Here is a 22,157-nt window from a genome sequence, read left to right as displayed (position 1 = left end):
AGGAACATAATGTCTCATTATCCCACTAAGGCTAAGTTTACAAACAAAGTTAAAGTGGGGCCCATGAGATCTCACCATTGTAAAGTTTTCCCCTTCTGATTAGAGGTGATCCTTTGGCACTGTGGAACCTGATCAACATTTCACCTAATTGTGTTAGTATCCATTGATGATCCTTAATTACTTTATTAGGAGTGTCAAGTGGTGATTTTCTAATTCTATCAATTCTGTATTTATTAGCTGGCATATTTTCTGTAAAGAAGAGCTTTCTCTCTTCAACTTGGGGCCATTTGATTACATTAAACTGCAGTTCTTACTGAAAAGGAAGGATAAGTGTTTATTTCCCTTTAATTAGTTTTCAGAAGAAAGAGTTGGTGAAAAGTATTCATCAACAGTGACAGATGATTATTATTTTATTTTATTTTTGTTCTCTTTTTTGTAAGATTCATTATGAGCTTATAGATGTTTACATGTTCAGTGCACTTTAATCAATTACAATAAATTATTCTTTTTAATGCTAAAATATTCCAATTCTGGTCAGTGGGAGCCTCTTCAGGCTTGATTGCTTCCTTGCTTCTGTTACAACATGCCTCAGGATCACCTTGTGCTTTCCTTGCCCTAGATCATGCATCCTCAATAAAACTCGTTCTTGGTGAAAGTGAAAAAACTTAGATATTCCACTGGTTTGTGGTCCATCAAGTGGCTACAATACATAAACAGACATAAAGTATATCTGTGGTATTAAAATTTCAGGTGGCGGGGAGTGATTGGAGGAAAAAAGTCTAAAAAGGCTCTGTAGGAGGGGGTGTGATTTTAGTAAAGAAAACAAAAAAAAAAAAGGTTAAAAAACATGGGCCTAGACCAGGAATCCAACCATGGAATCCTGGTTGCTTTTAGTGGGGAATGATATGTAGAGACCAAAATCTAGGTGCCAAGGGAGCTCATTGATACTCTTTCTAATACATGATATTAGAAAAAGCATTAAAAAATGGAATTCATATTGATATTTTCAATTCAAATCTAACATTACAGCACTTTAAAAATCTTCTGAATTTATATTTGTATCTAATTTATCTTACTTTGAGAATTCTTATTCCTAATAACAGAAACATAATTACTTATTTGCATTACTCCATTATATGTGTGTGTGTGCATATGACATATATGTTTCAAAATAGTATCAATATCACTACTAACAATTAAACCACTGAATGAGGATTAAAATTATTTTATATTTCTTTTTGTTCCACTAAAGGATTTACAGTCAAAGTACAGTATTCCAAAGTTATTTGAAAAATTATTTTCCCTGTGTGATTATGTTACTATTTTGATATAAAGTTAGGGTAATTTCTTTCCATTTTTTTTTTTTCCAATTTTAGGATTCGCTTCTTTTGATTTAGTCTTATATTTTGAGAAACATTTACAGGTTCACAAGTCAAAGGTTTATAAAAAGGCATATTCAGAGGAAGTTGCTTTTTCTTCATGCCCTTCAGCCCCGTTCCTATTGCTCTCCGGTGGTAAACATTTTTATTAGTTTCTGATGTTTACTTTTATCATTTCTTTTTGAAAATATGTATATTTTCCCTTTATTTCCCCTCCTTATAGAATAGGTAACATACTATCAACACTATTCTGCACCTTTTTTTTTCCACTTAACAATATATCCTGGAGATTACTTCATATCAAAACACATAGACCTTCCTCATTAGTTTTAACAGATGCATAGTACTCATTTGAGTGGACATACCACTGTTTATTCAACCACTCCTGTACTGAAGAACTTTGGGGTTGTTTCCAAAAATAATAAATAAACAACATAAATTATGTCACAATAACTGTATACAAATGTTGTTTCAACTTTGTGTACAGTAGCTTCAGAATAGATTCCTAAAATTGTATTATTAGATAAGAGAGTAACTGTATCCGTAATTCTCTGAGATATTACAAAATTTACCTTCATAGGGGTTGTACCATTTTGCACTCCCACCAACAGTGTATGGAATTGCCTCTCTCGTTATAGACTTGTCAAGAGAACGTGTTATCAAACTTTTGGATTTTTTACAATCTAATAGGTGACATACAATATCTCAGTGTTGTTTTATTTATTTATTTATTTTTAAATTTTTAAAAGATTTTATTTATTTATTTATTTTTGGCTGTGTTGGGTCTTCACTGCTGCACGCGGGTTTTCTCCAGTTGCGGCAAGCGGGGGCTACTCTTCGTGGTGGTGTGCCGGCTTCTCATTGTGGTGACTTCTCTTGTTGCGGAGCATGGGCTTCAGTAGTTGTGGCATGCGGGTTCAGTAGTTGTGGTTCGTGGGGTCTAGAGCACAGGCTCAGTGGTGGCGCATGGGCTTAGTTGCTCCGTGGCATGTGGGATCTTCCAGGACCAGAGATCAAACCCGTGTCCCCTGCATTGGCAGGCGGATTCTTAACCACTGCGCCACCAGGGAAGTCCCTCAGTGTGGTTTTAATTTGCATATTTCTTATGCTCGAGGTTGAGCATCATTTCACATGTGTAACAGCCACCTGTATTTCTTTCTTTGTAAACTATCCTTTTTCAAAAATCACACTTTTGGTCTTTTCCTTCCTGATATGTAAATGTTCTCTTTATTTTAGGATGATTAAGCCTATATGTGATATAAATTGCAGAAAAAATTTTTCTTTGCTTATGATGTTGCTATTGGTTTTGCAACATATAAAAAAATGTTTATATGGCTTAGTTTATCAATCTTTTCCTATTGCTTCCCAAATTTGAGTTTGAGTCAGAATTAGGTTCTCCTTACTTTCAGGTGATAAAGGAATTTATCACCATCACCCCTGCTTACTTTTAGTACTTGCATGGTTTATTTTTTTTAATTATTATTATTGAAGGGAAAACCATATAACATAAAGCTAACCATCTTAAAGTGTATAATACTGTGGCATTTAGCACATCAACAATGTTGTGCAACTGCCACCTTATCTAGTTCCAAAACATTTTCCTCACCCCAAAAGAAAACCCCATATCCATTAAGAAGTCACTCCTCATTCTACCCTACCTTCAACCCCTGGAAACCACCAATTTGCTTTCTGTCTCTATTCCAGTTCTTTCATATAAATGGAATCATACAATATGTGACTTTTTCTGTCTTGTTTCTTTCACTTGCCATGTTTTTGAGGTTCATCCATATTGCAACATATATCAGTACTTCATTCATTTTTATAGTTCAGTAACATTCTATTGTATGTATATACCACATTTTGTTTACCCATTCATGTACATTTCAGTTGTTTCCACCTTTTGACTATTGTGAATAGTGTCACCATAAACTTTTGTGTGTAAATATTTGTTAGAGTACCTGTTTTCATTTCTTTTGAATATATACCTGGGAGTGGAATTGCTGGGTCAGATAGTAACTCTATATTTAGCTTTTTGAGGAATTGTCAAACTGTTTTCCACCGGGGCTGTACCATTTTACATTTCCCCCAGCAATGTACAAAAATTCTAATTTGTTCATGCCATTACCGACACTTTTCTGCTTGCTCTTTCTCTCTCTTTTTAAATTATAGCCATCGTAGTGGGTGTGAAGTGGTACCTCATTGTGGCTTTGATTTGCATATCCCTAATGGTTACTGAGGGTGAGCATTATTTCATGTGCTTCTTGGTTATTTGTATATCTTCTTTGAAGAAGTGTCTATTTAAGTCCTTTGCTCACTTTTAAGTTGGGTTGTTTGTCTTTTTGTTGTTGAATTGTTATATTATGGACCTTTATCAGATATATGATTTGCAAATATTTTCTCCCTTTCTATAGGCTGTCTTTTCACTTTCTTTCATGTTCTTTGATGCACAAAAAGTTTATATTTTGGTGAAGTCCAATTTATCTATTTTTTTCCCTTTTGTTGCTTGTGCTTTTGGTCTAAGAATCCATTAGCCAACTCTTAAGGTCATGAAGATTTATCTTATGTCTTGTAAGAGTTGTACAGTTTTAGCTCTTATATTCAGGCCATTGATCCATTTTGAGTTAACTTTTGTACATGGTATGAGGTGGGGGGGGGGTCCATCTTCATTCTTTTGCATGTGGGTATCCAGTTGTTCTAGCACCATTTATTGAAGAGACAATTCTTTCCCCATTAAATGGTCTTAGCAACATTGTTGAAAATCAACTGGCCATGGAAGTATGGGTTTATTTTTGGACTCTTGATTCTATTCCATTGGTCTATATCTTTATCCTTATGGCAATCCCACACTGTTTGGATTACTGTAGCTTTGTAGTAAGTTTTAAAATCAGAAGATGTGAGTACTCCAACTTTTTCTTTTTCAAGATTATTTTGACTATTCAGGTCCCCTTGCAATCCCATATAAACTTGAGGGTCAGCTTTTCCATTTCTGCAAAAAAGTGCATTGGAATTCCAATAGGGATTGCATTTAATCCAGAGATCTCTTTGGGGAGTACTGTCATCCTAAAAATGTTATGTCTTCTACATGAACATGGGATGTCTTACCATTTATTTAGGTCTTTTTAAATTTATTTCAGCAATGTCTTACAGTTTTCAGTGTACAAGTCTTTAAACTTCTTGGTTAAATTTGCTCCCAGGTATTTTATTCTTTTGGATGCTATAATAAATGGTATTGTTTTCTTAATTTCCTCTTTGGATTGTTCATTGCTGGTGTATAGAAACACAACTGATTTTTGTGAGTTGATCTTGTACCCTGTAACACTGCTGAATTTGTTCATTAGTTCTGGTAGTTCTTTTGAGGTTTCTTTTCCATTTTCTCTATATAGGATTATGTCCTCTGTGAATAGCGACAGTTTTACTTCTTCCTTTCCAATTTAGGTCCTTTTTTTTTTTTTCTCCTAACTGTTCTCCCTAAAACTTCCAGTACAATAGCAGTGGTGAAAGTGGGCATCCTTGTCTGCTCCTGATCTTACGGGGAAAACTTTCAGTCGTTCACCACTGAGTATGATTTGTGCTGTGTTTTTTTTGTTTTTGTTTTTGTTTTTTAATATTTATTTATTTATTTGGCTACGCCGGGTCTTAGTTGCAGCACACAGGATCTTCGCTGCCTCATGTGGGATCTTTGATGTGGCATGTGGGATCTTTGCTTGCAGCATTTGGGCTCCTTTAGTTGTGGCATGCAGACTCCTCTAGCTGCGGTATGCGGGATCCCTGACCAGGGATCGAAGCCCGGCCCCTTGCATTGTGACACGGAGTCTTAACCACTGGACCACCAGGGAAGTCCCTAGGGGTTGTTTATAAACGTCCTTTATAGTGTTGAGGAAGTTCCTTTCTGTTCCTAGCTCGGTGAGTGTTGGGTTTTGCCAAATGTTTTTCCACATCAATTGACATGATTGGTTTTATTCTTTGTTCTATTAATGTAATGTATTACATTGACATATTTTCTTACGTTGAATCGCCCTTGCATTCCTGAGATAAATCTCACTTGATCATGGTGTATTATAATTCTTTTAATGTGTACTGTTGGATTTGGTTTGCTAATATTTTGTGGAGAATTTTTGCCTCTCTACTTATAGGGGAAATTGGTCTGTAGTTTTCTTTTCTTTTTAAATTTATTTATTTATTTATTTATTTATGGCTGTGTTGGGTCTTCGTTGCTGCACGGGCTTTCTCTAGCTGCGGCAAGCAGGGGCTACTCTTCATTGTGGTGCACGGGCTTTTCATTGCAGTGGCTTCTCTTGTTGTGGAGCATGGGCTCTAGGCATGCAGGCTTCAGTAGTTGTGGTGCGCAGGCTTCAGCAGTTGTGGCTCATGAGCTTCAGAAGTTGTGGCTCACGGGCTTAGCTGCTCCGCAACTTAGTTGCACATGGGAATCTTCCCAGACCAGGGCTCGAACCTATGTCCCCTGCATTGACAGGCAGATTCTTAACCACTGCACCACCAGGAAAGCCCTGTAGTTTTCTTTTCTTAGGGTGTCTTTGTCTGGCTTTGGTATCAGGGTAATGCTGACTTCATAGGAAGTGTTTCCTCCTCTCATATTTTTTGGAAGAGTGTGAGTAGGAGTGGGGCTAATTATTCTTAAATGTTTAGTAGAATTCACCAGTGAAGCCATCTGGTCTTGGACTTTTCTTCGTTGAGAAATTTCTGCTACTGATTCAGTCTTTTCCCTTGTTATAGGTATGTTCAGATTTTCTATTTCTTCTTGAGTCGGTTTTTAGAGTTTGTTTCTAGGAATTGTCCTTTTCATATATGTTATCTAATTTGTTGGCATACAATTGTTCATGGTACTCTCTTACAATCCTTTTTATTTCTGTAAGGTCAGTAGCAATGATTGAATTGATGGCAATTAGCTTCAATAACATACAAAAACTCTGTTCCTATAAAGCTCAGTCCCCTTGTTATTGTCACAAATTATAATATATCTTTGTACATTGTGTGCCCATTAAAACAGACATAATGATTGGTTTATTCATTTGCGTGTTGTCACATATGAAACAAAAAGACAAAAAGGGGAGCTACAAACCAAAAATACAATAATGCTGGCTCTTATATTTACCAGTGTAGTTACTTTTACCAGAGTTCTTTCTTTTTTTTTGAGTTCTTTATTTTTTGATATGGCTTCAATTTTCTGTTTAGTGTCATTTTAGCCTAAAAGCCTCCTTTCAGCATTTCTTGTAGGGCAGATCTACTACTGACAAAATCCCTCAGCTTAAAGATGTTACTGGAAAACTACTAGAGCTAAACAATGAATTTGGTAAAGTAGCAGGATACAAAATTAATGCACAGAAATCTCTTGCATTCCTATACACTAATGATGAAAAATTTGAAAGTGAAATTAAGAAAACACTCCCATTTACCATTGCAACAAAAAGAATAAAATACCTAGGAATAAACCTACCTAAGGAGACAAAAGACCTGTATGCAGAAACCTATAAGACAATGATAGAAGAAATTAAAGATGATACAAATAGATGGAGAGATATATCATGTTCTTGGATTGGAAGCATCAACATTGTGCAAATGACTATACTACCCAAAGCAATCTACAGATTCAATGCAATCCCTATCAAACTACCAATGGCATTTTTCACAGAACTAGAACAAAAAATTTCACAATTTGTATGGAAACACAAAAGACTCCGAAGAGTCAAAGCAATCTTGAGAAAGAAAAACGGAGGTGGAGGAATCAGGCTCCCTGACTTCAGACTATATTACAAAGTTACAGTAATCAAGACAGTATGGTACTAGCACAAAAACAGAAATATAGATCAATGGAACAGGATAGAAAGCCCAGAGATAAACCCATGCACATATGGTCACCTTATCTTTGATAAAGGAGACAAGAATATTCAATGGAGAAAAGACAGCCTCTTCAATAAGTGGTGCTGGGAAAACTGGACAGCTACATGTGAAAGAATGAAGTTAGAACACTCCCTAACACCATACACAAAAATAAACTCAAAATGGTTTAAAGACCTAAATGTAAGGCCAGACACTATCAAACTCTTGGAGGAAAACATAGGCAGAACACTCTATGACATAAATCACAGCAAGATCCTTTTTTGACCCACCTCCTAGAGAAATGGAAATAAAAACAAAAATAAACAAATGGGACCTAATGAAACTTAAAAGCTTTTGCACAGCAAAGGAAACCATAAACAAGACCAAAAGACAACCCTCAGAATGGGAGAAAATATTTGCAAATGAAGCAACTGACAAAGGATTAATCTCCAAGATTTACAAGCAGCTCATGCAGCTCAATATCAAAAAAACAAAAAACCCAATCCAAAAATGGGCAGAAGACCTAAATAGACATTTCTCCAAAGAAGATATACAGATTGCCAACAAACACATGAAAGAATGCTCAACATCAGTAATCATTAGAGAAATGCAAATCAAAACTACAATGAGATATCATCTCACACCAGTCAGATGGCCATCATCAAAAAATCTACAAACAATAAATGCTGGAGAGGGTGTGGAGAAAAGGGAACCCTCCTGCACTGTTGGTGGGAATGTAAATTGATATAGCCACTATGGAGAACAGCATGGAGGTTCCTTAAAAAACTAAAAATAGAACTACCATACAACCCAGCAGTCCCACTACTGGGCATATACCCTATGAAAACCATAATTCAAAAAGAGTCATGTACCACAATGTTCACTGCAGCTCTATTTACAATAGCCAGGACATGGAAGCAACCTAAGTGTCCATCATCGGATGAATGGATAAAGAAGATGTGGCACATATATACAATGGAATATTACTCAGCCATAAAAAGAAATGAAATGGAGGTATTTGTAATGAGGTGGATGGAGTTAGAGTCTGTCATACAGAGTGAAGTAAGTCAGAAAAAGAAAAACAAATACAGTATGCTAACACATATATATGGAATCTAAGGGAAAAAAAAAAAAAAAAAGGCCATGAAGAACCTAGTGGCAAGATGGGAATAAAGACACAGACCTACTAGAGAATGGACTTGAGGATATGGGGAGGGGGAAGGGTGAGATGTGACGGGGTGAGAGAGTGTCATGGACATATATACACTACCAGATGTACAGTAGATAGCTAGTGGGAAGCAGCCGCATAGCACAGGGAGATCAGCTCGGTGCTTTGTGACCACCTAGAGGGGTGGGATGGGGAGGGCGGGAGGGAGGGAGATGCAAGAGGGAAGAGATATGGGAACATATGTATATGTATAACTGATTCACTTTGTTATAAAGCAGAAACTAACACACCATTGTAAAGCAATTATACTTCAATAAAGATGTTTAAAAAAAAACAAAAAACTAAAAATAGAACTACCATACGACCCAGCAATCCCACTACTGGGCATATACCCTATGAAAACCATAATTCAAAAAGAGTCATGTACCACAATGTTCACTGCAGCTCTATTTACAATAGCCAGGACATGGAAGCAACCTAAGTGACCATCAACAGATGAATGGATAAAGAAGATATAGCACATATATACAATGGAATATTACTCAGCCATAAAAAGAAACAAAATTGAGTTATTTGTAGTGAGGTGGATGGACCTAGAGACTGCCATACAGAGTGAAGTAAGTCAGAAAGAGAAAAACAAATACCGCATGCTAACACATATATATGGAATCTAAAAAAAAAAAAAGTGGTCATGAAGAACCTAGGGGCAAGACGGGAATAAAGACGCAGACCTACTAGAGAATGGACTTGAGGACACGGGGAGGGGGAAGGGTAAGCTGGGACAAAGTGAGAGAGTGGCATGGACATATATACACTACCAAATGTAAAACAGATAGCTAGTGGGAAGCAGCCACATAGCACAGGGAGATCAGCTCGGTGCTTTATGACCACCTAGAGGGGTGGGATAGGGAGGGTGGGAGGGAGGGAGTCACAAGAGGGAAGAGATATGGGGATATATGTATATGTATAACTGATTCACTTTGTTATAAAGCAGAAACTAACACACCATTGTAAAGCAATTATACTCCAATAAAGATGTTTTTTAAAAAAAAATCCCTCAGCTTTTGTTTATTTGGGAATGTCTTAATTTTTCCTTCATTTTTGAACAGTTTCGACAGATATAGAATTCTTGGCTGACGTTTTTTTCTTTTAGCACTTTAAATATGTCACCCCACTAATTTCTGGCCTCTATGGTTTCTGATGAGTGACTTGTTAATCTATTAAATATCCCTGTATGTGACAAGCTGCTTTTCTCTTGCTACTTTCAACATTTTCTCTTTGTCTTTTGACAATTTGATTACAATGTGTCTCAATGTAGATCTCTTTGCATTTATCCTTCTTGAAGTTTGAACTATTTGGACACATAGATTTGTGTCTTTATCAAATTTGAGAAGTTTTCAGCTATTTTTTTCTTCAAAATTTTTTTCTGCCTCTTTCTCTCTCTCTTCTCCTTCTGGGATTTCCATTATACATACAGTGGTATGTTTTATGGTGTCCCACAAGTATCTTTGGCTCTGTTCACTGTTCTTCATTCTTTTTTATTTCTTCTCAGACTGGATACCTTCAACTGACCTATCTTTTTTTTTTTTTTTTTTTTGGCTGGAACACTAATTTTATTATAACATGTTTATACATCTGCAGGTAGAAGAAAAAAGTTTTTACCCTCCATAAAGCAGAATGGCTTACCCCCATCCCCACCCCACCCACATCACTTGATTATGGTTATGGTTCAACAGATGCATTTTTCAAAGGATCATTTACTCATTAAGCCTCAAAGGAATTCTGTAGCCATTCCTGGTTACTTAATAAATTCAAAATTTGTAAATGTATATTTCTTCTCCCTTTTGTTATGCTTTTACTATTCCGTACTTCAAACTTACCCTTTCCCATACTGTCTGAATTAGTGAGGTCCTGCTAAACACCTAGTAAATGGCCACACGTAACACAGACACGCAGAGAAGAAAAACATACACAATGTAGAGGTTTAAAAATTAAACAAATTAAAAAGCTAAACAATGGAAATATTATGCACCGATTTCAAAGTGTCCTCTGACGAGGCCTGGATTCACAGACAGCCTAGGAATAGGCTGGAAGTACAGGTGGACCATTGAAACAGGGCAGCATTGTGTTCATCTGTTTTGTATACTGGCCAACTGGAGGAGGTATCTTTTGAAGAAAGGGTTCCTCAGTAAAACAGTTTGAAAACCATCTCTGTGCAAACTTCAAAAAGCTACGTATGGGCTTCCCTGGTGGCGCAGTGGTTGAGAATCTGCCTGCCAATGCAGAGGACACGGGTTCGAGCCCTGGTCTGGGAGGATCCCACATGCTGTGGAGCAACTAGGCCCGTGAGCCACAACTACTGAGCTTGCGCGTCTGGAGCCTGTGCTCCGCAACAAGAGAGGCCGCGATAGTGAGAGGCCCACACACCACGATGAAGAGTGGCCCCTGCTCGCCACAACTGGAGAAAGCCCTCGCACAGAAACGAAGACCCAACACAGCCAAAAATAAATAAATAAGTAAAAAAAAAAGCTACGTATGTCAGCCTACGTATAGCTGCCAGCCCTTGTCTGCAGTCCTGTAGTAGGGATAGTTTTTCGTGATGTACGAATAAATTCCATTTAGGGTGAGTTGTTTATCAGGAGCCATCGTAAGTGCTTGTACGATTAATTGTGCATAGGAATAAGGTGGCTTTAAATCATCCATTGAGCTGTCTCCACCTGAAGCTTCCTTCTTATTTTCTGGCTGTGAGTTGTCGGCCATTAAATTGAGGTCAGATGGTACCACACGGCCCATTTTGTACCCTGAAGACCCTGCTCCCGGGGGTGCTGGATGGACAGGAGTTAGCAGCACTGATGGTTCCTGTGGGGGAGGGGAGGAGGCTGATGAGGTGGGCCATGGTGTCTGGAATGTTGATGGTCAGCGGAGAGATGTGAGCCTGCACGGGCTTCACCAGGGACTCGGGCGCTTCCTGTTTCTCCCTCTTCTTGTTGGACAGGGCAGTGAACGTGAGTGATCTTGACGTTTGTGCTCGGGAACCTGAACGTGTACACGCGCAGCAGCTGCAGCGGCGGCGCCCCGCACCTTGGGAACACGCCGTCCACGCACACGCCATTCTTGCCGAGGCAGCGCAGATAGAAGTCGCCGCCCGCGTCGGCCCGGGCTGCGCCGACGGCTCCGGGACCGCCCCGCCATGGCTGCCGCCGCCCGGGGGCGTGAAGATCTCGAGGTGGCGCCGCGAGATGAAGCTCGAGTGGCCCAGGCTCACGTCCACCGAGCCCTGCAACGAGTTTCGCCCAATGGTCACCGAGCGCTTCTTCATCAGGTACTCGAACTCACGGCCCTCGAGGCGCTCCACTGCCCAGCCGCCCGGCGGGGACCCGCCGCCCCCGGTGCCGCCGCTCGCGGGAGGCCCACCCGCGCCCGGCAGCGCCGCGGCCGCCGCCATGGGTCTGCAAGTGCCCGGGCCGCTTTCCAACGCTGCCACTGAGCTGAGGGCCGAGCGAGGCCGAGGGCCGAGCGAGGCCGCCGGCCGGCGAGCGACGAGCGGCAGCGAGGGGCGGGATACGCGCAGCGCTCCGGCGCCAGGCCGTGACTGACGGTGGCGCCCGCCTTGACCTATATTTAAGTTTGCTGATTTTTAATTCTGCCTGCTCAAACCTTCTAAGAAATCCTCCAGTAAACTTTTCATTTCTGTTGTTATGCTTTTCAGCCCCAGAATTTCTGTTTGGTTCCTTTTTATATGTATATATATATATATATATATATTTTTTTTTTTTTTTTTAAATAAATTTATTTATTTATTTTTGGCTGCATTGGGTCTTCCTTGCTGTGCCCGGGCTTTCTCTAGTTGCAGTGAGCAGGGGCTACTCTTCGTTGCGGTGCGCAGGCTTCTCATCGCGGTGGCTTCTCTTATTGTGGAGCACGGGGGTCTAAGTGTGTGGGCTTCAGTAGTTGCAGCACACGGGCTCAGTAGTTGTGGCATGCGGGCTCAGCAGTTGTGGCACACGGGCTCAGTAGTTGTGGCTCGCAGGCTGTAGAGCGTAGGCTCAGTTGTGGCGCACGGGCTTAGTTGCTCCGTGGCATGTGGGATCTTCCCGGACCAGGGATCGAATCCGTGTCCCCTGCATTGGCAGGTGGATTCTTAACCACTGTGCCACCAGGGAAGTCCCCCAACTCCTTTTTTTTTTTTTTTTTTTTGAGATGATCACATGGTTTTTATTCTTCAGTTTGTTGATATGGTGTATCACATTGATTGATTTGCGTATATTGAAGAATCCTTGCATCCCTGGGATAAATCCCACTTGATCATGGTGTATGATCCTTTTAATGTGTTGTTGGATTCTGTTTGCTAGTATTTTGTTGAGGATTTTTGCATTTATATTCATCAGTGATATTGGTCTGTAATTTTCTTTTTTTGTAGTATCTTTGTCTGGTTTTGGTATCAGGGTGATGGTGGCCTCATAGAATGAGTTTGGGAGTGTTCCTTCCTCTGCAGTTTTTTTGGAAGAGTTTGAGAAGGATGGGTGTTAGCTCTTCTCTAAATGTTTGATAGAATTCACCTGTGAAGGCATCTGGTCCTGGACTTTTGTTTGTTGGAAGATTTTTAATCACAGTTTCAATTTCATTACTTGTGATTGGTCTGTTCATATTTTCTATTTCTTCCTGGTTCAGTCTTGGAAGGTTATACCTTTCTAAGAATTTGTCCATTTCTTCCAGGTTGTCCATTTTATTGGCATAGAGTTGCTTATAGTAGTCTCTTAGGATGCTCTGTATTTCTGCAGTGTCTGTTGTAACTTCTCCTTTTTCATTTCTAATTTTATTGATTTGAGTCCTCTCCCTCTTTTTCTTGATGAGTCTGGCTAAAGGTTTATCAGTTTTGTTTATCTTCTCAAAGAACCAGCTTTTAGTTTTATTGATCTTTGCTATTGTTTTCTTTGTTTATTTCTGCTCTGATCTTTATGATTTCTTTCCTTCTACTAACTTTCCAACTCCATTTCTTAAAGACTGTCTTTCCCCTAGTATTTTGAAACGCTAACTTCAACTATTTCTGGATTTTCTACTTTGTTTGCTTGGTCTCTGTTTATTCATGTACCAATACTACACTGTTTTTATTACAGAAGTTTTATAAAATGTTTTAAAATCTGGTAGGGCCAGCATGACTTCATTGCTCTTCTTTTCAAGATTTCCTTGGCTATTCTTGCTTGTTTTTTTTTTTAATGACAACTTCAAAATCAATTTGTCTGACTTTAGAAAAACAGTACTATTTTTATTGAGATCACATTAAATTTATAAGTTAACTTTGGAAGGAGTGATAGTTCTATGCTTTTGGGTTAACCTATGCAATTAAACATTTTTTCAAGTCTACTTTTTCAGAGTGCCTATCTTTTTAATTTATTACTCATGTTCTAGGAAGCATGGGAGTGGGGGCAGAGATAGTGGTACAAGATAAGAGTATTCTCCATACCTGCAGATGCCTGTGCTTGGGCATCAGTGTGGCGCTGGCAGACTCTACTCAAGAATTCACTCACTTGACGCAGGGAAAGGGCATTATGCAGTGTTTCCAGGGGGTAAATGGTAGGCACCATGGAGCACCCTTCAAATCCTGTTAGAAAAGAGATGGGCAAAGTCAGTGTTATTCCTGCTGGATATACCCCAACTGGCCAAGGAAGCATGGAGGGTCCCTGAGAAACATCAGGAGTGTCTGTGGCTTTTGGAGTGTGGGGTATCCAAGATTCTCAGGAGAGGGAACTCTTTAGAGCCCCTACAGGAGTCTATTTCTGTCACCTCCAGATTTCCTAAAAAGTCTTCCTGCTAAGGCCTCTGGGTGAATCAAATCACCTCTTATCCTACCTATGGAAAGCCTTCAATATTCCATGGAAAAATCAACAGAATCCCAATAGGGTAAGCACCTACATTCCTCTTGTACTTTCTGGGGGAAATAAAACAAAAGGTCCAGAGGTAAGGGGTGAAATTGTAGGTCTAAATGAGAGGTAGGGAGGTCATGGAGCCGGGAAAAAACAGCAGATTTCAGGGATCATGTACACGAGAACCAGATTAAGGAGGAGGGTTTGGGATCTGAGGAGGGGTTCATGCAGATTTAGGATATGGGTAGAAAGGCTAGAATATTGGAAGCTGAAGGGCATGCAATACACATGAAGCTCAGCTCAGGAAAACCACATGTATGAACAGGTTGGGGGATGGAAGTTCTTTCTTGGTTATTTTCATCACTTCAAAGCTTCTTTCCTCTGCTCTCACTGAAGACCCCAGACTTGCTAGTATTTCTCTATTCCTTCAGGAAAATGAGGCAAACCCCCTAGAAAAAAGAATAAATACTGATTCTCTGCTCTGAACCCAACAATTCCAATGTAGATCTACATTGTAGGGTGAAGGGTAAACCTAAATGTGTAACTCTAATCCCAGGGCCTGTTGATGAAAAAAAAAATGTCCCCATTAGAGGATCAAGAAGCATACATCTCAACCACTTTTTTAGTCCCCAATATTTCCTATGCTTCCTTTATATCTCCTTAAATGGATTAAAGGTAGGCAGGACAGCAATATCTATTCAAGACACAGCCTCCTGTCTGACAATGATTAAAACCTATATAACTCAAAAGGATTATACCTGACCATCTTCTAACCTTCGGCCCTTGTTTTCGTCAAGGATTCAACTGAGACCTCTGTGCCTCAATTTCCCCCTGTACTCTAGTGGCAGGAGGGCAGGAGAGGTACAGTCTCCAGCTTCTCAGAACAGCTAGAAAAACATTTGGATTTGAAGATGGTGGTAGTAGAGGGTCATAGAGATAAGAATAGATTCCAGGGCAAGAGACTACTCCTGTACCGAATAGCACTGGGAATAGGTAACATTAGGAGGCAGTGAGGAAAGAGAACAGGAAGGGGAGGAGCAGCCAACGCTACAGCTACCAGGCAGTCTGGCCCCAATCCCATCCAAGCAACTAAATGCAAGTCACATAACCTTAGAGTAAATAGGAAAAAGGAATAGGTGGGCTCTCCTGCCAAAAGTGCAAGAAGCAAAGCAGTCAGTCCCAGCCAGGGTAGTGGCAGCAGCCAGCTTGGTGGCAGGGGGTACCGTAGAGGCACTCGGGATCATCCTGGCCTGAGCGCAGCCAGTTCCGGAAGAGGCGCAGGTGGTAGGAGCACTGGTGCAGGTGATGCGCCAGCGTGGCATCCAAGGAGACTGGCCGGCCCCCTGTGCAGTCAGAGGAACAACTACGCAGCAACCGGACCACAGGGTGCTGGTCATCCAGCAGCTCTTGGAGGGGTTGGGGGAACCACGACAGGAAGCACAAAGATAAAGAAAGAGAAGAGGGAGAAACAATGAGGGGGGTACTGGATGACATAAGTATTCCTGGGAGGTGGGGCCACTCAGCTCCAAGGTGAGCTAAGAGAGAAGCAGAGATGGTCAGAGCCACGGGACATCTCTTGCAGGGGAGAAGAGTACTGGCATCATGCTAAAAGAAGTCTAAAAGAAGTGAGTCTAGAAGAAGGGGCACGTGAGACCTCATCATACAGCAGGCCCTCCCCTTTCTCGTTGTGCACAATTCAGTCAGTGCTTGCAGACAGCAGTCACATCGTTCTGGATGGGGTGAGCTGGCAGTTCTGTAGCTAGGAACTCCAGTGTCCCCAATCATTCTTGGGCAAACCCTAGTTAGGGCTTGTTTCTTAAACGAATGTATTTATGAGGTTGGGATAGAGATGAAAAGATTTGAAGTCACTCAGAGAAGGGGGTCAAGAGTGGTATAGGTTATCAGGATAAAGTTTGAAGCTAAAAAGCTCCTAAGGACTCAGGCCGGGCTCCCTGGACCAGACTCTAAGATAGCCACAGATAAGGCTTGTGTTAGGTAACTGACATAGATTAGCAGGAAACCAGGTGTCCTTTAAAACAGCATGTAAAAAATGGAATCAATATGTGAAAATGCCAATATTGATTAATCATCCTTCATTCTTGTTCAAATACATAGACTTTTAAAAAAACGTTTGCATAAGTCTTGGGGGACATTGTATCAATTATAGAAGCCAAAAGAGATAATTTTATATTTTCTTCCCACTGCTGGTGAGTTTAACTGCACTTTGTTCAGCTAGATGAGTGGAAAAGCTTTAATCCGAAACTACTTATTATCTTAGCTGGTTGGCAAACTTTGTGGATATATGCGATTCAGCTGCAAACGGTTGAAGGCAGTGAAAGGCATGTGGAAGGGGGTTTAAGAGGAACAGTAGGAAAAAGATCTTGGGGAAAAGGTACGGGGTCTTAACTGATAACAGGAATATGGTACAGAGAAAGTAGGATCAAGGTAGCTGAGGATGACTGCTCAGAACTCCCAGACCAGAATGGGCTCCACAGGGTGATCCCATGAGACTATGGTTTCCAGAGACCTTAGTCTGGATGTCAAGAGAGATTTCTGTACCAATGGTCACACAGTTATGTGGGTCCCTAGAAGAGAATGAGCTTGGCAAATCTGGTGGGTACACTCTGACATTCTGGATGAGGGAGAGACACAGTCTCTTTCCCACTATATTAGTTCACCTTGGTAAGTTCAGCATGCAGTTTACTAATGGGCCATACTTATATACTTGATGTAGTCACAGGATGTGACAGAAGCTTATCAGGAATAGAGGCAGGGATGGGCTGAGGGGTGTTCTCCCATCAAAGCAAGGAAGTAGCACTGCCTTGCCTCCTTTCCAAAGCCAGGTCCAGTTTTTCCAGCTGCTATTTCAAAGCCACACATCATGGCAAAGAGATGGTGGTGATGGACAGTAGGCTGGCACATTGTTGTCACTAATCTGCTGCAAGCAGTTGCAGACAGAGCATCCACTCTGTAATTGCTGGGTCAGTCCAGTAACATTTGGCCATGGGGTAGAGCCCTCATATTGTCCTGAGGGCCAAATTAAATCTAGATAATCTTCAGCAAGAGACATAATAGCTCCAAATCTTTTTCTTCTAGATCCCAGATTCCGGCTTCTCAGGCACTTTAGCCTCCAAGCTCAAGTACAAGAAGAACAAAGGCCAGCAGAGCCCTGAGGTTGTGTGCAGGGTGCTGGAGGAGATCTTGAATTTACTCTCTTGCACTATAATTGTCCAGGTCTTTCTTCCTCTCCCCATTTTGGTAGAATTAATTCTTCTTTACTGGTGAGGCTGCTAACCAAGGCTTCAGGGAACTAGAGATATATAGGTTTGAGGATCTGTTTTAGGAATTTGGATCTTTTCTCACAGAGCCTAAGAGTTAGGAGAGTTGTGATTTAGCTCTGATGTCAGGGGCCCAAGTTCCTAGTACCATCTTCTGTACCCTAAGTAGCAAGTCTCCTAAGTCCAAATCCCAGGCTGTAGTGTTGGGGTTGGTGCCTGAGGGTCTACTCTGGAGATGACTGTGGCATGAAGGCCAGAAGAGCTTGAAGCTAACTGTGCTGGCACAGTCACGCCACTCTGAATGGGAAGCTCCTGTCACCAGCACAAATGGGAGTGCGGGTGGTGGGTAGGGGTATAAACTGAGCAAGTATAAGCTAGTCAACCTAGGGAGATTTCACCAGTGCCTAGTGGAGATGTATGGCCTGACTGGGCTAAAATCTAGCAGATGCCACTGTCTAAGGAGCAGGTGATCAGCACCTAGATTTTTTTCAGCCAGGAAGCCAGGCTAATTTTACCTCCCTCAGAGTCTTAGCTCTTGAACAGAAGAAAATAGTATCTAACAAAACTGGATTTACCTTGAAGACAAGATACAATGCAGAGAGAAACTAAGGATATAAAGGATAAAGCAAGGAGTAAGTCCTGGGTTCCTCTGCCATACCCTACAAAGAGACCACAGCCCTTCAGTTTTGGGTTTACGCAGATCTCTAAACTCTCCCACCTTAGTGTGGGCAGACCCTGTTCTTCAGTATTCTTGAAATATTATTTATTCCTAAGCTCCCCCGGAATCTCCAGTAGACATCTCAACTTTTCACTTCCCCTTCTCGGAAACTGCAGTGCCATAAATAGGCTGGGGCTGCATGGAAACCACATGTAAACCCTCAAGGCACAATTCTTTTTCCTGTACCTACCACCTCCTACTCCTTTTGTTCTTTCTTGTATCCCAAATCAATCTGGACTCCTGTTTTCTAGGCCCAGACCCTAGGTTAGTAGTGACGTAAAGCAGATGTCAGAAGCACAAGAGCCACACAAAATACACACAATGGTAGGAGACAGGAATATGGAGGTGGAAAACAATATACTCAAGACTAATGCCTTTATGGGTAGGCTTGGGAACTGGGAACTGCAGCACTGCTCCAAAAGGGAAGCAAACTAGTCATCCACTCCAACAAAAGAGCTGGTGAAAAAACAGGAAGACCAAAATTACATAAGCTGAGGAGTTGGGGAAACAAAGAGAGAGAAGAAATGGGGATGATATAGGTAATACTATGCTCTTTCTAAGAAGGGGAACCATTATCATGTTTGTACAAAGCCTGGCAGTCATGTGATGGGAAAGGAAGAGGTTTAATTCATGTTTTGGTGATGATGCTGAAAAAAGTGACACAATGGTGATGATGGTGACCATGGAAATAAGACCTTGAGTTGCCCCAGGAATCGGGGAGCCAGGCTGCAGCCAAGGCTAAGGTCTGTCACAACAAGTGATATATCCCAAGAGCGACAATTAGTGAGTGGTTCAGAGACAGCAGGGTGTCAACACAGTGGAGGGAGAGGGAAAGTCAGTGTCAGAACTCAGAGGTTAAGTGTCTGGAGGTGACATGGTGAGGAGGAATGACGTTGAGTCAGAAGCAAACGTACCGTTAGTCGGATGCTTTGCAAACGACACAGAAAATCGTTTTACGGCCGGGACAAACAAGAGCTCTGGGGAGAAAAGACATCACGGGGATTATACCCACCGCTGTCCCCACCCTCTGCTCTGGAATTTGCTCACAATATACTCTGTTCTTTACAGTTAGTATACGACCTGCTCCCACCCCCGCCCCTTAGATTCCTTACTACCACATTTCAATCTTTTCCTTTGGATAATCTCCTCTCAGGAATCCGTATGTCATCTCTACCATAATACGGCCCCACAAACAACCCTAATCTCACCACCACATCCTCTTTCTGGTCATTTACAAAGAAATAAAATCTTTGTAGAAACTTTCATCACTTCCCCCAATCTCTTTCCATATCATTTTTCCTGCCTTGGCTGAACAACTTCCCCATCCCTGATTTCCTAGATTTTAATTGAGGCTCCACTACATTCTTCCTGACCGTGGATCATCCTCCTTGGTCCCTACCCCTACAGGCCAGAATCCAGGAAAGAATACAAAGGTGGAGTAAATTGATGTAGCAGGGCTGTATGTGGCTGATTATGAAGGGATAAGCATAAATAAGTAGTATTTGTATGGCAAGAGGGAATGCAAATGGAGGGGTGGATGGGGTCTTGGTTCCTTCTCCCCTCTATAACTGATGCAGAAAACTTGTCATAAGGCTAGTGTCAGCACCATCTTAAGCATGAATTGTTCTTGAGCTGTGTCCTTGCTGGCGGACAAATGAAGAAAAGAGTTGCCCCCCAAAACCCACCCACATACCATCTCGGTGCTTCAGACTGGCAGGTGGTAGCTTTTTGCCTTGGCTGCGGGCGTAGTCCTGAAGATTCGGGGCGCTGGAGGAGCCGCCCAGCACTGTGGTGCTGAACAGCCCCGTGCACTGTGAGCCTGCAAGGCCGGGAGTGCATTAGTAGCCACGCAAAGCTGCAATTACCACACAGAAGTACGCACAATTTCACATGACAACATCAGGACACACGCACATAACCATTCAGAGCCACCACCACGTGGCCACTTGACATAACCACAAACAGCTTTCACTACTGTCCACAGCCACACTGGGCAAGCAAAGTGAGGATGCTCCTGAAAGTCTACTTGGCAGATACAAGAGGCCACTACAAATACAGGGTTAGTCATATTAGGGGACTCAAAGCTACTGAAAGGGATAAACTGTGCTCTCTAGGTGGCTCTCAGGAATGCTCAAAGAATAGGTAGATTCCTCTAGATCTCCCTAGATTTAATTCAGTGCTCCTTATGCTGGATATAGGGTTTGAAGAACCCAGAAATCAAGTCCCTTATTTGTTTAAAAGGAAAGAAACTTTGACTGAAACTAGAGACTAAGTTTAGAGTACTCAACTCAAATTCGAAGTTCTCATAAGTTCCAGTTCCTCCTAAGTTTTTCATCCAACATTCCCTCCCTTCTGTTTTCCCTTAGACCTTTTTACCTTTCCCAAGAAAGTATGAGACTCACTGAGTTTTCGATGCTGGAATGGATTCAAAGATCATCCAGTTCAGCCTTCTTATTTTAGAGATGAAGAAACTGACATTCAAAAGGGATCTCATTTGTTCAAGGTCATACAGTTTGTTAGGAGCTAAGCTGGACTAGAATCCAGGTCTCCGGACTCAGGATCAACCGTGTTCAGTTAGAAAAGAAATAGTAATTTTTTTCATCAAGAAGAAACAGAGCATTGTTTCTGAAGTGAAAATGGACACAAATTGAAAGGCATGTGAAGGGTCAGGTGATTATATGTAGAACATGCCTACTAACTGCTGAGCACCCTACTCAGGAGAACCTCGTGAACAGAAAACAGCGAAAAAGATGTTTTTTTTCTACTCTTGAAAGTTTATTGCCTTGTAAGTCCTGTGCTCAAAGCCAGATGCCCACACACATAAGTTCAAAGAAAGCAAAGAGAACTCTTGACAGTAAGTGGAGTAAATAAAACTTGAAAAATCCCTGAAGCAAATAAATCAAGCTAGTCACTGTCCCAAGTATCTGATCGACAGTAGGGTTGGGACTCCCATGGTCCCGTCTCCTACTATAGCCCACAAGGAGAGAATGGGCAGGAGGAAACAAGATTAACACTCCAGTTTGTGGGATTTTCTCCTCTACTTCCAAATCCATCTTAGCCAAGACCCTGGGTTTGACTTGGGAACTTAACATTCATAGGGGAAATGGACAGAGTGGAGAGGTCAGTTTCCTTTGAGCCCACAAAGAAGGGATATGGTTTCAGGGGTCCCAGCATTTCAGGGTCACCACATAAATCAAGTAGTTCAGATGGCTGATAATTTCCACCCTGGAATTGAGGACCACTCCTCTGCGCAGCAATTTCTCCTACCTTTCATGTTCAAACAAGCTCAAGAATAGAGTTCCAGAGAGAAATAAGGGTTGCTAAATATGTCTGCTTTTTTCAGAGAAGCTGGAACTAGCTGGCTGTATCCCAGCCCACCCCCAAGCTTTGTTCTACATTTACTTCCTCCACGAAATAATTTTCTGGCGTAGTCCCACCAATCCTGCCGTGTCCAGTCTTGGATCATCTCAGGGGGTAGTCTTTACCTTACCACCACCATCTGTCAACCAGACTCATGCCTCTGCCTTGTTCTTGACAGCACTCCCCCTTAACTGGGCCAGACACACCTATCCTCTTTCCCACCTACCTGAAACCTATTCTCTACTGGGGTTTCTGGGAAAAGAAGTCCATATCACAGATCTAGACATTTGTCATTTATTTTTCATGCACCAAACCATCTACCTCATTTTAGGGATCTAGAAGGCAATCTACTCCCATAAAATTAGCCTGGAAAATTACCAAAAACCTTTCTTCCCATTGCTGGTCCAAATGCTGACCGTTTTGGGGCCAAGAAATTGGGTGCCAAGGAGAAAGGTAACAGAAAAATGAAAGGAGCTAAATGGAGAGAATAATAGGACAAGACAGAAAGAGCCAGGGGACCCAGTCTAGACCCCACACCACTGTCTCTACCTG

The 22,157-nt window shown here is 41.5% G+C and overlaps 1 protein-coding gene and 1 pseudogene across 14 annotated transcripts in view; both read right to left on the bottom strand.

The window, feature by feature from the left end:
* PPIP5K1 (diphosphoinositol pentakisphosphate kinase 1) overlaps positions 1-22,157 on the bottom strand; it is a 54,234-nt gene that overhangs the window by 10,851 nt on the left and 21,226 nt on the right. For 6 of the 14 annotated variants that reach the window (XR_009699395.1, XR_009699394.1, XM_061180374.1 and 3 more), the window contains 3 exons: positions 19,939-20,064; positions 15,473-15,655; positions 13,850-13,987 (listed from right to left, as the gene is read on the bottom strand). Coding sequence is in view for 12 of the 14 variants with exons in the window: in XM_061180374.1 (XP_061036357.1) it covers positions 13,850-13,987; positions 15,473-15,655; positions 19,939-20,064 (447 nt within the window). In the remaining 2 variants the exon portion in view is untranslated. Of the gene's footprint in view, positions 1-506; positions 701-13,849; positions 13,988-15,472; positions 15,656-19,159; positions 19,223-19,938; positions 20,065-22,157 lie in introns of those variants that run through there. The other 8 variants (XM_061180379.1, XM_061180383.1, XM_061180380.1 and 5 more) reach the window with 3 other exon arrangements.
* Positions 10,924-13,379, bottom strand: LOC133085760 (forkhead box protein K2-like; annotated as a pseudogene).

Source organism: Eubalaena glacialis, chromosome 2 (genome assembly GCF_028564815.1).
Source record: "Eubalaena glacialis isolate mEubGla1 chromosome 2, mEubGla1.1.hap2.+ XY, whole genome shotgun sequence".
Taxonomy (NCBI): domain Eukaryota; kingdom Metazoa; phylum Chordata; class Mammalia; order Artiodactyla; family Balaenidae; genus Eubalaena; species Eubalaena glacialis.
The sequence above is the reverse complement of the archived record's forward strand: the minus strand, read 5'-3'. Positions and strand labels throughout refer to the sequence as shown.